Source organism: Schistocerca nitens, chromosome 2 (assembly GCF_023898315.1).
Source record: "Schistocerca nitens isolate TAMUIC-IGC-003100 chromosome 2, iqSchNite1.1, whole genome shotgun sequence".
Taxonomy (NCBI): Eukaryota; Metazoa; Arthropoda; class Insecta; order Orthoptera; family Acrididae; genus Schistocerca; species Schistocerca nitens.
The window spans coordinates 767,750,781-767,772,048 of NC_064615.1; the positions used below are offsets into that span (position 1 = coordinate 767,750,781).

At 39.8% G+C, this 21,268-nt stretch overlaps 1 protein-coding gene across 1 annotated transcript in view; it reads left to right on the forward strand.

Annotated features, from left to right (window-relative positions):
• The window catches only part of LOC126237005 (GRIP and coiled-coil domain-containing protein 2-like), a 323,096-nt gene extending 302,393 nt beyond the window's left edge, over positions 1 to 20,703 (forward strand). Inside the window, exons 19-21 of the mRNA XM_049946730.1 lie at positions 18,736 to 18,998; positions 20,023 to 20,131; positions 20,219 to 20,703. Coding sequence (XP_049802687.1) covers positions 18,736 to 18,998; positions 20,023 to 20,131; positions 20,219 to 20,286 — 440 coding nt within the window. The 3' untranslated portion in view covers positions 20,287 to 20,703. The remainder of the gene's footprint in view (positions 1 to 18,735; positions 18,999 to 20,022; positions 20,132 to 20,218) is intronic.
• Positions 20,704 to 21,268: the final 565 nt, after the last annotated feature.

A 21,268-nucleotide genomic window follows, 5' to 3' on the forward strand; every position in this document is an offset into this window, starting at 1 on the left:
TTGGTTGCTGTGTGCAAGGCAACATTTGACAATAATTCTTTACGAGAAACCGGCTTTTCTTCATATTTAGTCTTCAGATATTCTTCCTTATCAGTTTTCTTTAGTATTCTTTGCTTTTGGCACTCTTTGTGGTCTTTATAATAATTTCTTGCAGAGTTCAAATTTTTGATTCACTTCAAAAATCAGCAGTTATCACTTGATCTCTCCATCCTAAACAAGGTCACTATAAATGCAGTGTAACTGTTTCTTCAAACACAGGTTTGTTATTAATTTGTAGAATAGTACTTTGACCATATCCTCCCCATGTTGATCTTCCAGACTTCATCACCAAAGCTATAATAACTGATTTACATTCAAAAAATGTCATCTCATTCACACCACATTTTAAAAATAAACTTTCCATGGTATTTTTGCCTAAACGTGCAGTATATATTCTGCCTAAACGTGCAGTATGTATTCTTTTGACTTTTGAGTACCTCAACCAGTATAACATCTTAATACTTCTATACACAGAATCACTATTGTAACTCAAAATGTCATCTCATTTTAATTTGAACATCTTTCCATTGATGAGATGGCAGTTATTGAGAAGTCTGCACATCACCAGTGCAGGATGGTAGTCCATGAAATATTTATTTCCACATCCAAGTAGGTATTTACATCTACATCTACATATTTCCTTTCATTACATCGCTGTGACTACCGTCCCATTCTGAAGAGCATGTCGTATCTCAATGTGGCTCATCATATGCACAATAAAAGTGAAACAAATGCACAATATCTGCACTTCAGATAAACAGGAGTGTCCAGTACCACTGGTCAGTGTGACAAATGACATAATGTCAAGCCCCAAGATGCTACACAAATACGGTTTCAAAATACACTCCTGGAAATGGAAAAAAGAACACATTGACACCGGTGTGTCAGACCCACCATACTTGCTCCGGACACTGCGAGAGGGCTGTACAAGCAATGATCACACGCACGGCACAGCGGACACACCAGGAACTGCGGTGTTGGCCGTCGAATGGCGCTAGCTGCGCAGCATTTGTGCACCGCCGCCGTCAGTGTCAGCCAGTTTGCCGTGGCATACGGAGCTCCATCGCAGTCTTTAACACTGGTAGCATGCCGCGACAGCGTGGACGTGAACCGTATGTGCAGTTGACGGACTTTGAGCGAGGGCGTATAGTGGGCATGCGGGAGGCCGGGTGGACGTACCGCCGAATTGCTCAACACGTGGGGCGTGAGGTCTCCACAGTACATCGATGTTGTCGCCAGTGGTCGGCGGAAGGTGCACGTGCCCGTCGACCTGGGACCGGACCGCAGCGACGCACGGATGCACGCCAAGACCGTAGGATCCTACGCAGTGCCGTAGGGGACCGCACCGCCACTTCCCAGCAAATTAGGGACACTGTTGCTCCTGGGTAATCGGCGAGGACCATTCGCAACCGTCTCCATGAAGCTGGGCTACGGTCCCGCACACCGTTAGGCCGTCTTCCGCTCACGCCCCAACATCGTGCAGCCCGCCTCCAGTGGTGTCGCGACAGGCGTGAATGGAGGGACGAATGGAGACGTGTCGTCTTCAGCGATGAGAGTCGCTTCTGCCTTGGTGCCAATGATGGTCGTATGCGTGTTTGGCGCCGTGCAGGTGAGCGCCACAATCAGGACTGCATACGACCGAGGCACACAGGGCCAACACCCGGCATCATGGTGTGGGGAGCGATCTCCTACACTGGCCGTACACCACTGGTGATCGTCGAGGGGACACTGAGTAGTGCACGGTACATCCAAACCGTCATCGAACCCATCGTTCTACCATTCCTAGACCTGCAAGGGAACTTGCTGTTCCAACAGGACAATGCACGTCCGCATGTATCCCGTGCCACCCAACGTGCTCTAGAAGGTGTAAGTCAACTACCCTGGCCAGCAAGATCTCCGGATCTGTCCCCCATTGAGCATGTTTGGGACTGGATGAAGCGTTGTCTCACGCGGTCTGCACGTCCAGCACGAACGCTGGTCCAACTGAGGCACCAGGTGGAAATGGCATGGCAAGCCGTTCCACAGGACTACATCCAGCATCTCTACGATCGTCTCCATGGGAGAATAGCAGCCTGCATTGCTGCGAAAGGTGGATATACACTGTACTAGTGCCGACATTGTGCATGCTCTGTTGCCTGTGTCTATGTGCCTGTGGTTCTGTCAGTGTGATCATGTGATGTATCTGACCCCAGGAATGTGTCAATAAAGTTTCCCCTTCCTGGGACAATGAATTCACGGTGTTCTTATTTCAATTTCCAGGAGTGTAGCAGCTTAAAAACCTTACACATCCATTGTGTGAAAATATAAACTTCAAATACAGTCTCATACAAGTTCTCAATAACAAGTAGTGAAGCTAATGAGACTACAGCAGGAAAACGGAGGTTTTGGGTGGGGACAAACAACCACAAAATTATGATAGAACTAAAATACACAAAATGAAACACTGATAGAATATTAGTTATAAAAATGCTCACTTAGAGCAAACCAACTGTAACTTTTGTTGGAAACATCAGTTGATCTGTATATCTCAACTTAAAAAGACCCATAGCGATAGTGGTACAAAATTCCAAAATCGTAGCAGTAAAAAAAAATTTTAAAAGAAGGGGGGGGGGGGGGGGGGGAGCAGAAATTTGCAGAAACTAACAAAAGGTTGTATCTAAAGCACCAATAAACTTATATACTTCAACTTAGAGGACTGATACCAATACAGAAATTCAAAAGCTTATACAACAAAAGCAAATTCAACAAAACAAAGATTCAAACTTACCAGAGACAAAATTTGCCATGAAGAGAAAGATATACTTGTGAACAGAAATAACACCAAAGGGTAAAGGTAAAATTGTCAACTGCAATAAAATAGAACAATTTCACAATTTAGTTTAAAAAAATAATAATAAAAACTAAATCCTTGAAAATAGAGTAACCCTGAGGAACACGCTTCTGCCAGCATTACTTATCAAGATGAGTCTACAAGACAGAATATTGCATTTGCCACTTTCCAACAACAGATTTGACAGCTCCCTAATATCTCTCAGGAATATTGGTACAGGCCCCAGCCCCATAGTCTTTAAATTCCAAATTGTGGTTCACAACAGGGTGATCGTAGCCCTTACATACATATTCCTCTATGAGGGAAGTTAAAATCCCCTAAAATACAAAGTCAGCAGAATCCCCACCCAAAGACAGCTAGAAAACCCAAAGCCCCACACTGCGCCTTTCCACCCTTATTGATACCAAAATGAGAGTCATCAACTTCCATTACCATCCCTCTTCTTTTATTGGTTCCCCATACTGGTTATAGTAGAATGACATTTTAAAAATTTGGTAGATTGTAGAGGATGAAATATTGAATGTTCTGATATAAGGAGCCTGTAGATGGAAATGTGAAATAAAATTTCTACAACACTATGCACTTTCTACACATTTTGTAGGCTAAATGAAACACCAGTTGATTATAGTTTGTATAATGTTTGTTACAATAGTATACAGGCAAATACTATAAACCGAATCTGTGGCTTTGCTACTGGAGAGTAAAAGTTTAGTGTGATGACCATCAACTTCTTACATTATAAGCAACAACAGACCATGTTTTCTGCTTCTCTGCAAGATTCCATGCTGTCATCTGTCGATATCAAACACTATTAAAGATGCACTCAGTAAGCTTAGGTACTGTTCCTGCTGGTGTTGAGTACACAAGTGACTTCACATAACTCCAGAGGAAAAAGTCAGGAGGGATGAGGCCAACGAAGCACAGACTAAGGGACTGGGTATGGCCTGAGAATCAAAGTGCATTGGAGCACCATTGTTCTGAAACCACAAACTAGTGCACAGTTGCAACTGAATATCCTTCAGAAGTTCAGGCAAGGCATTGTCCAGAGATCTCAAATACAGTGCACCATTCAAAGGACTTGGTAAGATGTTAGGTTCAGTAAGGTAATCTCCAAGATTTCCAGCTGAAATGTGAGAATCGCATCTAGCACGTACTCATACAGGTATCTGAGCATTGCACCGCATCAAGTCGTGAATCGAAAGTTCTTGTTTCTCCTTGTTTGATTTAATGGCAGCCAGTGCTGAATTCCAGGTAGAATTCTAAAATTGTCTGCTGTAAGGATATGTCTGGCCTCCTTAAGAACACAGTTCCAGAAAGACGATGCTGGGCATAAAACTTTCTTCTCGTGAAACGTGCAGTGTCCTGTTTCGAGGCAGTGCTGCACTGCTGCCGGTTTGTCAGGTTGGCCCAAGCATGTGTGATGATGGTGTTCAGCACGATATTCTTGCACTGTTCGGCATGTCTGCCCAGTATAAGATTTCCCACATTGATATGGAATCTTACATACACTACATGTCCTAAGACCAAGATCGTCATTGACCGAACACAACAAATTCCTCAGTTTTACTGGTAGCCAAAAACACACTTGATGTCGGTCTCTTGAGGATTCTTTCTATTCTTGAAGACATGCCACAAAAATACGGCAAGAATGCCATTGCAATGGGTGCCTCCACATCTTCATTTACATCCCTCCTCTGAACTTGCTTAGAACGGAATGCATGGTATATCTGCTTATCAAAATAGGTGGATTTGCAACAAGATGGTGGTAGCTGTAGAAACTTTGACATTTGTGTCTGTATGTTTTGATATAACATTCAAAATTTTGCTCTCTAGACTCGCCCAAATTTTTAAATCATCATTCTGTTATATCCTGCATTTAATACATTCACCACGTCTCCCTACAGTAGGAAAACCAGTCGATTACAGTACATTCACAAACATCATTTTTGTGCATGGCATATTTGATGGAAGACTCGTAACAAAAATAGTAAGTAAACATAATTATAACTACAATATAGAGACTTAGTCTCGAACTCCCAAACCATGTGTATCATGTCCGTTGGACGACAACACATTATCTTGATGACAGACCCCACTGGTAGACGTAGGAAGAATGCTGAGCAACACCTTCGTCAAACTAATTTTAACACCTCATATGTTACATCTATAATACTCTCTTATGGTGCCTAACTTCCATGAAAATTTAAGCTGACTCTTCATCTTCTGTTCCCCTCCACAACATACAACTATTAAACATTAGTTTTTGATCCATTTTATAAAAATAACACCACAAGATTAGGAGCCAGTACAATGAAACAGTAAACAATGGAATAAAACAAAAGATAAGTATGTTACATACATGATGTGATCAAAGGGATCCGGACACCCCCAAAAACATAAGTTTTTCATATTAGGTGTATTGTATTGCCACCTGCTGCCAGGTACTCCATATCAGTGACCTCACTAGTCATTAGACATGTGAGAGAGAAGAATGGGGCACTCTACAGAACTCGCGGACTTCGAACATGCTCAGGTGATTGGGTGTCACTTCCATCATATGTCTGTATGTGAGATTTCCACACTCCTAAACATACCTAGATCCACTGTTTCTGATGTGATAGTGAAGTGGATATGTGTGAAAGGACACATACAGAACAAAAGCATACAGTCCAACCTTGTCTGTTGATGGACAGAGACCTCCGACAGTTGAAGAGGGTTGTAAGGTGTAATAGGTAGACATCTATCCAGACGTGAATTTTAAAATTTTCCCAGCAAATTGACTGTTCAAACAAATTTTGGGTTTGCAGCCGGTCATTGTTCAATACCTCGCACGATATTTCAACTGGGCACCTGCCAGTCATCTTCAGGTGAACCGTCGCAGTCTGGTGAAAATGTCCTCTGTTCCGCAATATATAGTGCGGTGTAACTATTCTGCGCATGCGTCGAAAACTTTGTAGATGGACCACACTGCCCGTCGGCAGCGCCCTCGCTGGTGGAATAGCAGAACTCAGTCGTCATATGCGTTGGTGTTTGCCGCGGCCGTCGGCACACTCTGTCATCTTCGATTTGAGCAAATCATGGGGATGATGGAATTCCGTGCACTGTCCAACTGGTAGCCGCTGTCAAGGTTCAACAGATTTTCCACCAGGCATATTTCTACAGATTCTTTAATAATGGAGTCCCAGAAAGATGTCGCTGTGGACAAAATCATTGTTTTCTCGCACTCCATTGAATGTCCAGTGGAAATACAATGTTCGGCAATAGCGGACTTGTTTGGATGCAAAAGGCGAGTGTAACGTTGATGTTCAGTGCAGCGTTCTTTCACGCTGTGTGTGGTTTGACCTATGTAAGCCATGCCACATTGGCATGGTATCTTGTAAATTTCGGCCTTTCATAGTAACAGATTGTCCTTTCCAGATCCCACAAGGTCCGAAATCTTCGATGGTGGGCGGAAAATCACTTTTACCTGAAATTTTCGGAGGATTCTTGCTATTTTAAACGAAGTGTTGCCAAGGAAAGGAAGAAAAGCTAAAGATTGTTCCGGCATGTTCTCCTCTTTTTTCCACTTCCTGCTTCTTGGTTTTAACTGTTAGTGCCCTGTTAATCTGCCGGGTAGAATACCCATTTTCGCTGAATACTGTCTTTAGACGGGCGAGTTCTTGAGGTAAGCTATCTAGATCTGAGCTGCGCAGCAAATGGATATCTGCGGACTCATTGTGAAACTACGGCGGATGTGTTCGACGTCTGTGTTAGACAGTTGGGAATGGCCCGGCGATTTGCCTTTACACAAACAACCTGTTTCTCAGAATTATTCATGCCATCATCTAATGCTCTGTGCTGTATGTTCATAATATCCTAATCAACAGAAGTTGGGCAACTTTGGTCTGCCAATGTTTTGTGTCTGGCCACTGCCAATATTGGTGAAATAAAAACACAGTACCCTTGCGAACTACGGCCGTAATTTTTCCTGAGGGCATGCAGCTTTACTGTGTGGTTAAATAATGATGGCGTCCTCTTGGGTAAAATATTCTGGAGGTAAAATAGTCCCCCATTCCGATCTCCGGGCGGGGACTACTCAAGAGGACGTTCTTATCAGGAGAAAGAAAACTGGCGTTCTACGGATCGGAGCGTGGAATGTCAGATCTCTTAATCGAGCAGGTAGGTTAGAAAATTTAAAAAGGGAAATGGATAAAGTTAGATATAGTGGGAATTAGTGAAGTTCGGTGGCAGGAGGAAAAAGACTTTTGCTAAGGTGAATACAGGGTTATAAATACAAAATCAAATATGGGTAATGCAGGAGTAGGTTTGATAATCAATAAAAAAAATAGGAGTACAGGTAAGCTACTACAAACAGCATAGTGAACGCATTATTGTGGCCAAGATAGACACAAAGCCCACGCCTACTACAGTAGTACAAGTTTATATGCCAACTAGCTCTGCAGATGACGAAGAAATTGATGAAATGTATGATGAGATAAAAGAAATTATTCAGATAGTGAAGGGAGACGAAAATTTAATAGTCATAGGTGACTGGAATTCGAGAGTAGGAAAAGGGAGAGAAGGAAACATAGTAGGTGAATATGGATTGGGGCTAAGAAATGAAAGAGGAAGCCGTCTGGTAGAATTTTGCACAGAGCATAACTTAATCATAGCTAACACTTGGTTCAAGAATCATAAAAGAAGGTTGTATACATGGAAGAATCCCGGAGATACTAAAAGGTATCAGATAGATTATATAATGGTAAGACAGAGATTTAGGAACCAGGTTTTAAATTGTAAGACATTTCCAGGGGCAGATGTGGACTCTGACCACAATCTATTGGTTATGAACTGCAGATTAAAATTGAAGAAACTGCAAAAAGGTGGGAATTTAAGGAGATGGGACCTGGATAAACTGAAGGAACCAGAAGTTGTACAGAGTTTCAGGGAGAGCATAAGGGAACAATTGATAGGAATGGGGGAAAGAAATACAGTAGAAGAAGAATGGGTAGCTTTGAGGAATGAAATAGTGAAGGCAGCAGAGGATCAAGTAGGTAAAAAGACGAAGGCTAGTAGAAATCCTTGGGTAACAGAAGAAATATTGAATTTAATTGATGAAAGGAGAAAATATAAAAATGCAGTAAATGAAGCAGGCAAAAAGGAATACAAGCGTCTCAAAAATGAGATCGACAGGAAGTGCAAAATGGCTAAGCAGGGATGGCTAGAGGACAAATGTAAGGATGTAGAGGCTTGTCTCACTAGGGGTAAGATAGATACTGCCTACAGGAAAATTAAAGAGACTTTTGGAGAAAAGAGAACCACTTGTATGAATATCAAGAACTCAGATGGAAACCCAGTTCTAAGCAAAGAAGGGAAAGCAGAAAGTTGGAAGGAGTATATATAGAGTCTATACAAGGGCGATGAACTTGAGGACAATATTATGGAAATAGAAGAGGATGTAGATGAAGATGAAATGGGAGATACGCTGTGTGAAGAGTTTGACAGAGCACTCAAAGACCTAAATCGAAACAAGGCCCTGGGAGGAGACAACATTCCATTAGAACTACTGACGGCCTTGGGAGAGCCAGTCCTGACAAAACTCTACCATCTGGTGAGCAAGATGTATGAGACAGGTGAAATACCCTCAGACTTGAAGAAGAATATAATAATTCCAATCCCAAAGAAAGCAGGTGTTGACAGATGTGAAAATTACCGAACTATCAGTTTAATAAGTCACATCTGCAAAATACTAATGTGAATTCTTTACAGACGAATGGAAAAACTGGTAGAAGCTGACCTCGGCGAAGATCAGTTTGGATTCCATTGAAATGTTGGAACACGTGAGGCAATACTGACCTTACGACTTATTTTAGAAGAAACATTAAGGAATGGCAAACCTACGTTTCTGGCATTTGTAGATTTAGAAAAAGCTATTGACAATGTTGACTGGAATACTCTCTTCCAAATTCTAAAGGTGGCAGGGGTAAAATACAGGGAGCGAAAGGCTATTTACAATTTGTACAGAAACCAGATGGCAGTTATAAGAGTCGAGGGACATGAAAGGGAAGCAGTGGTTGGGAAGGGAGTGAGACAGGGTTGTAGCCTCTCCCCAATGTTATTCAATCTGTATATCGAGCAAGCAGTAAAGGAAACAAAAGAAAAATTCGGAGTAGGTATTAAAATCCATGGAAAAGAAATAAAAACTTTGAGGTTCGCCGATGACATTGTAATTCTGTCAGAGACAGCAAAGGACTTGGAAGAGCAGTTGAACGGAATGTACAGTGTCTTGAAAGGAGGATGTATGATGAACATAAACAAAAGCAAAACGAAGGTAATGGAATGTAGTCACATTAAGTCGGGTGATGCTGAGGGAATTATATTAGGAAATGAGACACTTAAAGTAGTAAATGTGTTTTGCTATTTGGGGAGCAAAATAACTGATGATGGTCGAAGTAGAGAAGATATAAAATGTAGACTGGCAAAGGCAAGGAAAGCGTTTCTGAAGAAGAGAAATTTGTTAACATCGAGTATAGATTTAAGTGTCAGGAAGTCGTTTCTGAAAGTATTTGTATGGAGTGTAGCCATGTATGGAAGTGAAACATGGACGATAAATAGTTTAGACAAAAAGAGAATAGAAGCTTTCGAAATGTGGTGCTACAGAAGAATGCTGAAGATTAGATGGGTAGATCACATAACTAATGATGAGGTATTGAATAGAATTGGGGAGAAGAGGAGTTTGTGGCACAACTTGACGAGAAGTAGGGACTGGTTGGTAGGACATGTTCTGAGGTATCAAGGGATCACAAATTTAGCATTGGAGGGCAGCGTGGAGGGTAAAAATCGTAGAGGGAGACCAAGAGATGAATACACTAAGCAGATTCAGAAGGATGTAGGTTGCAGTAGGTACTGGGAGATGAAGAAACTTGCACAGGATAGGGTAGCATGGAGAGCTGCGTCAAACCAGTCTCTGGACTGAAGACCACAACAACAACAACCCTTGCATATTATAGCCATTACGAAATAATTTTCTTGCCAAACCAACATGTACCTATTTGTGCCATCACTGTGAAACCACAGCTTGTTCTGTCCCACATCAGTGCAACCATACCCGGTACGAAAGTCACCCTGAACAGTTATCATTGACCTGCAGTGCGCAAAACGTAGAACACAGAATGCTTTCTGTTGTCCGGACACCATTTTTACTAGATCTGAAATGGGTGCACACTGCTGCTACCTAGCCGGAACCATGTAAAACCCATCTACAGCTGTAGATTGGTTTACACCAATTAAGGTGTAGTTGCTGTTCCTTTAGAAGTTTTGTTAAAGAAGCATTGCACCATACTATCATGAACTGTTATACTTGGTACTACTACTTCTTTATCTAGTTTACTGAGTATGAAAACCTTTCTTCTTATTTTAGTTTCCCTCTGTACTTTGATCATCATGGTTGCTACAGCTGTTGAGTGTTCACTGATATGGTTGTTGCCCCCACCCCCACATCCTCTCCAAATGTCCTGAACAAATTCTCAGGGGAGTGCAGGGAATGAAGGAAGCTCTGCTCATTAACCATACAGATTGAGGAAGGGGAGAAGTGGTGTGGGAGGGAACAAGCTGTGGTTTCATCATGTAGTGGTGGCACTACATAGGTGCATGTTGGTTTGGCAAGAAAATTACTTCGTAATGGCTATAGTATGCAAAGGTACTGTGTTTTTATTTCACCAATGTTGGCAGTGGCCAACACAAAACATTGGCAGACCAAAGTCCTGTTCATTAGGATATTATGAACATATGATACCTGTTTCTGCATCATGTGTGGGCTTCTGAACTATCTGTTCTAAATGGTTTTCAAAGAAGACATTTACTGTTGTTCTGCAGGATATCGTTTCAGGCCCACAGGTTACAATCTAATTACCCCAAGAAATTGTTAGATGATTAAAGTCTTCTCTAATGATAACACTGTCATTGGAGAAGATGTACTATCAAACTGAAGTGTCCTCTAATGATAACAGTGTCATTGGAGAAAATATGTACTATCAAACTGAAGTGTCCTCTAATGATAACAGTGTCATTGGAGAAAATATGTACTATCAACTGAATTTTGTTGAAAGTTCTTGGTTACACTGGGGAGTGAGTCTGGTGGTCAGTGAAAGAATTAAAATTAAGTCTGTGCCCACCCTTGATGCTGAGTCTTGCCCAAACTGTCTCGCATGCAACTTTACTTTCTATCTTGTCGGATTTGAGTTTCTTGTCTACTGTGATGGATACGCCACCTCCATTTCCCATTAGCCTATTCTTTTGCATACTCCTGTTAGATTTACACCATAAATCTCATTTCTGTTAGTTTCAAGTTTTATCCTTTTTGTGTACTTAGAGTTAAATGAACACTACGGCTTTTTAGAGGCATGTCAAAATTTGGCCCTTTGTTGTAAATGCTTCAGCAGCTAATCTCACAGATTTTAATGGATGTTACATTTCTTTTAATTATACATTAAAACTTTGTGTTCTCGTACAAGTATTATCTTCTGGAGTGAGTGAATAGTTTCCCAATATAAAAATGTCTTGTGCGCTCCTCTGCCCATTTATGGGGACCCTGAAATTCTCAACCCTGTGATGCAAGCTTATGAAATAGGCGATTGAAGTCTCGGGTTCGTGCCTTCCACTTGTCTTGGAACCAATGGGCCACAATCAGTACTGAGGACGATGTTGCAGATTGTGAGCTTCATTGAAATGTTGTTAGGGAGGCTGGCCTTCTTAACCTTCTTTGCCAGTCACTAGAATATTCCAAGAATTAACTCTGAGCCCAGACAACAGGCATCATTCGTTTCTATATGTACCGGTTGGTTGCATTCTGTTCCCCCCAATGCTTGCTCGAACAGCCTCTTCAGCATGTTGAATGCGGCCACCAGGTATACGCACGTAGTGCACAAGGTGATTCGTCTCATCCCTCACTGTCATTTCCCTGTCCATTTGAACTGCCAAAGATCAACAAATCCCTTTACTTTTGTATTTGTTTCCCCTATGCCATGGGACTAGGCATGCTTCCCAACAGGTGAAGTGTGTTTCACTGGCACATTTTCAGTAATTTTGTAGTTTTCTCAGGTGAATTTTCCTTTTGATTTGATTAAAATTACTTCTGTAACAAGATAACTGCAGAAAACAAAATTATTGCTCAAGACATACTTTCTGGTATTGCATTGATGTATTTGGTGGCAGAGATTACTTTCTCATTTTCAGGAACTAATAGAACATACATTTGGAAACTGTTGCAACTTTTGATATTGCTGTAAAGATAGCATATATTAATCAATCATAGGGTGATTTTTCACAGTTGTACAAAACTTTTGTCAGACAGCATTTAGATATTGGGAATTGTGGTTTATTTGTCTCATAATGTACATAATGTAAATAATTTGCTTAAGGTACAGGAGTCTGTCAAAATTTCGTAAAATTTAACCATAAACACAGAACAACTGATGTTAACAAACAGCATCATAATAATAATACAATAATACATTCCGGCCCAAGGTGTTTGACTTGGTGGTCATGTGCACGTGTGTGTGTGTGTGTGTGTGTGTGTGTGTGTGTGTGTGCGTGCGTGCGTGCGTGCGTGTGCGTCTTTGTCGACTCGACGAAGGCTGTGGCCGAGAGCTACATGTGAGTGTCTTTTAATTGTGCCTCTCTGCAGCATGATGTATCTTCTTTGCAATAAGTAGCAGTCTATCTTTTCCTACATTTTTTATATTTTCACCTGGAGTTTCCATTGTTAGATACAATTTTCTTATGCACACATACAATAAAATCTTAACACTGAATTACCCCTTGCTCAAATTATCATTTCATCATCCATGAATTCTTCTATTGAAAAGTTGCGTTTCTCCCATGGAATCTGCTGTAGCCTAGTTTTTAAAATTTGGCTTAACATTAAACATGTTTTTGCTAATTAATTTGTTTTATATTGTCATCCCCATACACTGTGGAGTCCATGCATATAATTGCAACTGGTGTGTGGGTAGCATAAAATTACTTTTATTTTGTATGTTGTGTGTGTGTGGTTGAAATTATTCTCTTCAAACTTTTGTCTGCTGTGTAGCAAGATTATAATTTCATAAATGTATGTGAAGGGAACCTTTAGGATTTGTAGTTTCCAAAATAATGGGCAACAAGACTCTGTTTGCTGCTTAGTGCACATGTATCTGACAATTTTGTTTTGCAGTTTTAGTAATTGAGGTACTCTACTTGAATTTCCCTAGAAAATTATACCATATCTAATAACGGTTTCAAAATAACTATGATAAGAAATTTTTTGTGTACTCATCTCAGTGAAATTTGCTACTATTTGATTGCAAATGCAAAACAGAATAATTTATTTGATAGGAAGTCAATACATATATTCCAACTTAAGTTCTTGTCCACATTTAGTTGTAGGAATTTAACTGGGCCAATGTCTTCCATAAGTTGATTGTTATGTTATATTTAAGTTCCACACATTTTGAATGTTTGGTTTTGAAATGTACTGCATGGTTTGTTGCAACATTTAGTTTCAATCCATTTAACTGGAGCAAGTTTTCCAAGGTATCCAGAGTGCTTACAATGGAGCTCAGAATTTTTTCTGCATTGTCATCTTCAATTAAAACAGAGGTACCATCTGTAAATAGAACTGATGGGGAATTTATATTTATGGGTAAGTCATTTATGTAGAATAGGAACAGGATTGGCACCAAAATGGAGCCTTGAGGCACCTTGTGTTATTGTACTCCATTTATAATAATAATTCACTGCTTCTGAAGTGATAGTTACCCTTTGTTTTCTGTTGTGTAAGTATGACGTGAGCCAATTTAGAGCATTGTTCTTAATCCTGTATTTGTCTAATTTGTAGATAAGCAAGTCATGGTTCACGGTGTCAAATGCTTTTGTGAGATCACAGAAGATACCTGCAACTTTACTCCTCTGATCCAGTGATGTACATATCTTTTCAATGAAGTTGTTCACTGCAGCCAGAGTGTTTTTTCATGGTTGAAATCCATTTTTACAATAAACTTTTTCATTTGGTTTACAGCTACATTCTCTAACACTTTTGACAGGATTGGAAGAATAGAAATAGGGCCATAGTTTCCCACATCTTCCCTCTACCCTTTCTTGAAAAGAGGTCTGACTTTGGCATACTTCAAAACGTTAGGAAAGCTATATGTGTTCAAGAGATTGGTTGAATATTTTAGTTAGGGGAAGTGCTATTGTTTCCCACACTGTTTTAATAACTTTAATGGGTATACCATCCCACCCAGCAGAGTTTTAATTTTTCAGTGATAACATTTTCCACATCCTTTATTGTGGCTTTTGTAAAATCTGTAAGATACTCAGCTTCTTGGTGGAGTCCAAAGGGATTCACTGTACTGTGATACTTTGCTACATCAACATATTTGCCATATTTATGAATTATTCTCTCTGTATATCGATTAGTGACTGATTTTCTGTAGATAATACCACTCACCACAATTGTAGACATTTTGTAGAGGTTTCTGGCAGTTCAGATTAATTTTCTAGTTTACTTACAATTCCCTCTTCAGTGTTGCTTCTAAGAGAATTTGTACCTACTTGAATGGAGACTCCTTTGTAATCCTTCCAAGATGCATCTGCTGAATCATCCTGTGAGCTATATATGTTGCTAATGTGTTTGTTCAACTGGTAGGTGACCCTGTAGTTTAGTCACTTTACTGTCCAAACCAACCAACCAACCAATTAGTGGGTCCTGATTTTTGGTCTAACGTGCATTGTGAAATTTTGCTGTGCCACATTTTCCAGCAGAGAATCGCCTACAACAAGAAATTAATTTTTTTTCACTCTGTTTTTCATTATTGAGACTCTCAAATTTTTTTGTATTGTATATTACACTTGTCCACTTACATTTATTTGTGGTTCTTCTGCAGGTGCAGCAGACTTGTTGTTTGACCTAAGAAGTGTACCAGCCACCCATTTTTGATATTATTTTCGTCTCTCACCTCAACTGTCTAACAAAAATATATTTTCCTGCATTTCAGATCACAATTCCATGCTTCTGCACTGATAATTCTGCTTTTAAAGTGTCAGTGTCCCAACGAAGCACTTTCAATAATTTCTTCCTGCAAACTTATGGTGGAAGCTAGTTGTGTTTTCATCCTGCATGATCAGTGAATATTGTCACTAATAAATTTTAAGCATATTTTTGCACACCTTTCATGCAGCCAGAAGTTGCACTTCAAACATAGAATTCCTTTTACATCCTGTTTCTGACACTTTTTGCACGATGCACTGTTTAATTTTTGCTTATTTATGCACTATTTAACTTTTGCTTATTTACAAGTGTTATGTTACTGCACTTATCAGTGGGTGCCATCTTGAATCTAAACTCTTTAAATATTCGGATATTTGATCTGGGTTTACAATAAAGCTATCATCTACTTTAATCCTAGATATTTCATTCAGGAATCAAGACCCACCAGTTCAAGAAACACTTTAGCAACATACACACATAAAAAAAAGTTTTGTATCACCTCGGTTCCAAGAGTTCCGGAACCTGTACAGAAAATTGGAACAGAGATCAACGTAAACATCATTTCTGCCCTTTTTATTGCTCATGAAAACCACACATTGCATGTTGTACCACCATACAGTGAGACCTTCAGAGGTGGTGGTCCAGATTGCTGTACACACCAGAACCTCTAATACCCAGTAGCATGTCCTCTTGCATTGATGCATGCGTGTATTCGTCGTGGCATACTATTCACAAGTTCATCAAGGCACTGTTGATCCTCTCCTCAATGGCAATTCAGCGTAGATCCATCAGAGTGGTTGTTTGGTCACGTCATCCACAAAAAGCCCTTTTCAGTCTATCCCAGGCATGTTTGGAGAACATGCTGGCCACTCTAGTTGAGTGATGTCATTATCCTGAAGGAAGTCATTCACAAGATGTGCACGATGGGGGTGCGAATTGTCGTCCATGATGACAAATGCCTCGCCAATATGCTGCCGATATGGTCGCACTATCGCTCGGAGGAAGACATTCACGATTCACACAGCCATTACGGTGCCTTCCATGGCCACCAGCGGCATACATTGGCCCTACGTAGTGCCACCCCATGACAGCATGGAACCTCCACCTTGCTGCATTGCCGGCCGGTGTGGCCGTGCGGTTCTAGGCGCTTCAGTCTGGAACCGCGTGACCGCTACGGTCGCAGGTTCGAATCCTGCCTCGGGCATGGATGTGTGTGATGTCCTTAGGTTAGTTAGGTTTTAGTAGGTCTAAGTTCTAGGGGACTGATGACCACAGATGTTAAGTCCCATAGTGCTCAGAGCCATTTGAACCATTTTTAGCCTTGCTGCACTCTCTGGACAGTGTGTCTAAGGTGTTCAGCCTTACTGGGTTGCCTCCAAACACATCTCCAACAATTGTCTGGTTGAAGGCATATGCGACACTCACCAATCCTGAGCGGTCCATTCGGGTGTTGTTGGGCCCATCTGTACCGCGCTGCATGGTGTCGTGGTTGCAAAGATTGACCCGCCATGGACGTCGGGAGTGAAGTTGTGCATCATACAGCCTATTGCGTACAGTTTGAGTCATAACACAATGTCATGTGGCTGCACAAAAAGCATTATTCAACATGTTGGCGTTGCTGTCAGGGTTCCTCCGAGCCATAATCCATAGGTAGCGGTAATCCACTGCAGTAGGTGCCCTTGGGTGGCCTGAGTGAGGCTTGTCATCAACCATTCCTGTCTCTCTGTATCTCCTCCACGTCCGAACAACATCACTTTGGTTCACTTCCCTTGTTGAGAGCCTTTCCTGGCACAAAGTAACAATACGGATGCGATCAAACTGCGGTATTGACCATCTAGTCATGGTTGAACCATAGAAAACACGAGCCGTGTACCTCCTTTCTGGTGGAATGACGGGAACTGATCAGCTGTCAGACACCCTCTGTCGAATAGGCACTGCTCATGCATGGTTGTTTACATCTTTGGGTGGGTTTAGTGGCATCTCTGAACAGTCAGAGGAACTGTGTCTGTGATACAATATTCACAGTTAACGTCTATCTTCAGGAGTTCTGGGAACCGGGGTGATGCGAAACTTTTTTTTGGTGTGTGTATATGGCTCGCAGGATGGTTCAGAAGGAGACAAAGGAGTCTTCGTCAACATAGGTACAAATTCTCTTAGAAGCAGCATGGAAGAGGGAATTGTAAGTGAAACAAGAAACATAATTCGAACTGCCAGGAACTACTACAAAATGTATAAAATATGGTATTATCTGCAGAAGATCATCCAGTGATCAATATAGAAAGAGAATAAACTGTGATTTAAACTAAAACTCTAATGATATAAGAGCTGTGTTGGTTAAGATGGTCTTCATTTAAATAGGTTAGGATCCAGAATTCTTAGTAAAGTGTTCACTGATACATGTCTGATTTTTAAAAATGGGGAAACTTGTAAGAAATGATGGGGACGAGAAACAGTGTTTGGCAACATGAAAATGGCAAGACCGAAACAGTACCCTGGGAAGAGAATGCTTGAGACCATAAATAGGAAGAATGTCCCTACATAATGTATTTGAATATAAATGGTCTAAGTGGTGATTTCCAAACAACAGTCATGAAGTGAACGAGTTACAATTATTCTATCTGAAAAGAAAAATCAAAGTTATTTGCCTCAATGAACATGGGTTTCCATTTGTTTCTTTGCCTGCTTGAAAATCACGGTAAAGAAAATAGGAAAAAGATAGTAATAGCTGCTGACTTCATTGTCAATATCATAGTTGAAAGCAATTTGGGTTTCAGAATAAACTTTCGTGCAACCCACCAGAGTAAATGCAGTGAGCTACCTGTATTGATAATATTCCAACAAATTATGTATTTGGAGATGTTTATAAATTTTGCATAGCTTTAGGAATATCTGACCACTCTGCAATATTCATTGAACTACCAAAAATTAATAAAGAAATTTCATGTAATAAAAAAAGCCATATGAAAAGGAAACTCGATGAAAAAAGCTCTGTTGCTATTAGAAATAAGTTAAGAGAGGGTGAATGGCCTTGCAACAACTGTATTTCAAGTAATAGTAATTTTAACAATTTTTAAGTAGATTTCTTGAAATATTTAACGAAACCTTTCCACTTTAAATCACATGTAACAAAATGACTAATAAAGTTAAATGGATAACTCGGGGCATAAGAATTTCTAGATCCAGAAAGAGGACACTCCACAATGAACTGAAATATAATAAAAACAGTTGTTTTACTGAGGTTTTTCATTATTATGAAGCTATATTTAAAAACGTTGTGAAAGCAGCCAAACAAATGGCAAGCAGTAAGTTCATTGTACAACGTAAAAGTAAGGCAAAAGCAGTGTCGTCTGTTGCCAAATGAAAGTAAGGTGTTAGAGTTGTAGGTTTAAAGTAGATGATAGCTTCATTGTAAACCTAACTCAAATATCAGAGTGTTTAGAGATTTTAGCTTCAAGATGGCACCCATTGAAAAGTGCAGACACAATGCTTGTAAATAATCAAATACAAGATTAAACACAGACAAGTGAAAGTTTTCTATCATTAAAGAACAAAAGCTACATTTATTCAAAAAGTTGTATTTCCTATGTAGTTTTAATTGTTCTGATGTATGTTGAGTAAATTAAGAATTGAAGCTCCTTGACATTTTCATTAAAAAAAATCACCAAGTGAAAGTGCTAAGTGCTTTTTTTTAACCCAGGCTGTTCTCTGAGTATAACACTGTTGGGCTTGATTTGTTTAGAAACTCTGCAAAAAAACTCACTGTGTTTTCACTAGTAGGATAACTTTCTGATTTAATATATTTTAAGAACAATTATAAATATGACTTATATAATCTAATTTTTGGCTTTTTATATTTTAGTACCATCTCAGGAGACAGAGATCACAAATACAGGAGAGCATACAAGTCCTCAGGCAGCACTCCAGGATTCTCAACTGCAGTTGAGAGCAGCAGAAGCAAGAGGACGACATTTGGCATCCCTGCTGAGTGAAGCTGAGAGGGAGCTGGCTTTATCTCAACAACAAGCTAAATTGCTCAAAGACGAATTGAGGCGTAATCAGCGCAGTGCTGAACGTGAGCAGCATGCTCACAATCTGGAATATCTAAAGAATGTGCTGCTTAAGGTACTAGCTTTTTTTGACAAATTTATGACAGCTATTTGAAGCCCCATAGAATACTGTAAACGTGACAGTTAAATGTACAGTTCTGTAGTACTCAACAAGTCATTCACTCATAGAACTGATATCTTTCATATTAGTCTGGTCAATATACAGTTGAAAGACATAAGCCATCACATTAAAACATATTGTTCAGATACTGTGTCACAAACTAACTTTCACTCTTTTCTATTGTACAAAAATGAAATGTGTCCATATGAAATGTTTCGATCCAAATTACGTAGCTGTTATTGCGGCTCTAAACAGTAACAGAACAGAATGAATTGTCATTCTGGGAGTTTGCACTGATTTGAAACTTTCTAACAGAATCAAACTGTGTGTCAGTGAGGTACTGGCAAATGTAAAGCTGTGAGGGAAAGTCACGAATTCAGTTGGTATAGCACTTGCCCATGAATGCCACAGGTTTCAGGTTTGAGTCTTGATTCAACCCACATTTTTAAACTATTTGGAGGTTTCACAGTAAACAGTTTGGCTGCTTAAATTATGTTCCTTAGATGTATAATACCTGAAATGAGATCAGTGTGTTTCAAAACATTTAGCCTTGCTCACTCATATTGAGGAAGTGCTGAAATGTCTCCGGAATTAAATATTCGCTCTGAAGTGACAATTATTATGTTTTTTGTTTTGTAAATATCTCACCTTTGTCGACATTGTTTTAAGCCAAGAGTGGTGTGTTGCAACGGTCAGCTGGCGTATTTTAGAGTGCCAATTATTCCTTGTAATTCACACATCATCTAATGCAAATCCTCATGTTCTGCAGTCATAATATCACATATTATATTCCATAATGAAACCCAATGTTCCTAAAGAATGAGGAAACAGCTCTATCTATTTGTGCATAATCATTTCGTACTTGTGTGGCAGAAATGGCTTTGACAGGGGACAAGTGTTATTACTTGATCCCACGTTACTCTCATGTTATTTATGTACATGGTTTACTAATATTGGTTTGTTTTGTCCCCTCTTCCAGTTTGTCACATTGCAGGGTGGAGATGAAAGGACACGTTTGGTGCCTGTCCTCAACACTATTCTGAAACTTAGTCCAGAGGAAACAAACCAATTACTGGCAGTCTCTAAAGGTAGGCATCAAATTGAATTCTGTCCTTTTATATGAAACTGTAATATGATACCTAAACAGATAATTATCGCCATTTCTATGTCATTAGGTGGAGTGGATGCATCAGGCAGTGGACGAGGCTGGGGAAGTTACCTTCCTATCTGGCCCAGTCTATAGCATCTGCCTTTACCATTCCCTTCTTGAATATGACAGGCAGATTAAAAAAAAAAAACACTTTTCATGCATTTGGTATGGATTGTGGTTGCCATTTCATTGCATGAACAAGGTACTTAAACTCTGAGATGTTCTTAAGAGTTGTTTCCATAAACCAAGTCAATCATCATACAGAGTACCTGACCTGATATACATCAGCTGCACATTCTTTGCATCATTATTGATGCCACTTAATGTAAGAAATTTGTATATATGAGAACTCCTTCTTTGTTAGAAAAGATGAAAGCAAAGGAACACTACTTCAATTTCAGAGTATACTTACTATAAATAACTGTAAGTTATTGTTTATAAAGAGGTGAATGGAAACAGACTTAAATGTGTGTGTGTGTGTGTGTGTGTGTGTGTGTGTGTGTGTGTGTGTGTGTGTGTGTGTGTGTGTGTGTGGGCACGTGCGCGCTTGAGGTTGTATGTGACAACAGACTGACAAATACCTAATGGGGCCCATGCTGTGTGTATACATATAAAAAAAAGGATATTGTCACTTCTTTTGTTGTCAGTCCTCAGTATTACAAACATGAATGCACAACCAAATCTTTACCTTGGAGTTGTAGAATGACAGTTTCATAAACTAAAGGATAGTACAATATTAGCAAATACAACACTTTTTCTCCTGTTGTATTATAAAATATTATGCTCGTAATATGAATTTGTAGAGTTTTTAAATATCCATTTTTTTTCTACCTTGGCTCATGAATAATCTTTAAAAGTGTCTACATTTATTTTAAATATCTGTTACTAATGTGCACTGCACACATAAAACATTCCTATAACCTTATGTTCTAAAGTCCAGTTTGCGAAATCAACAACATGGAATAATAAGTGAAGTAAAATAGTTGTTTGTGACGTGTTCACTCTCTAAATATTAATAATTAAATTAGCAATTTATAGTGCAAGCATATGTACTGCATTTTAAAAAATTTTTAGT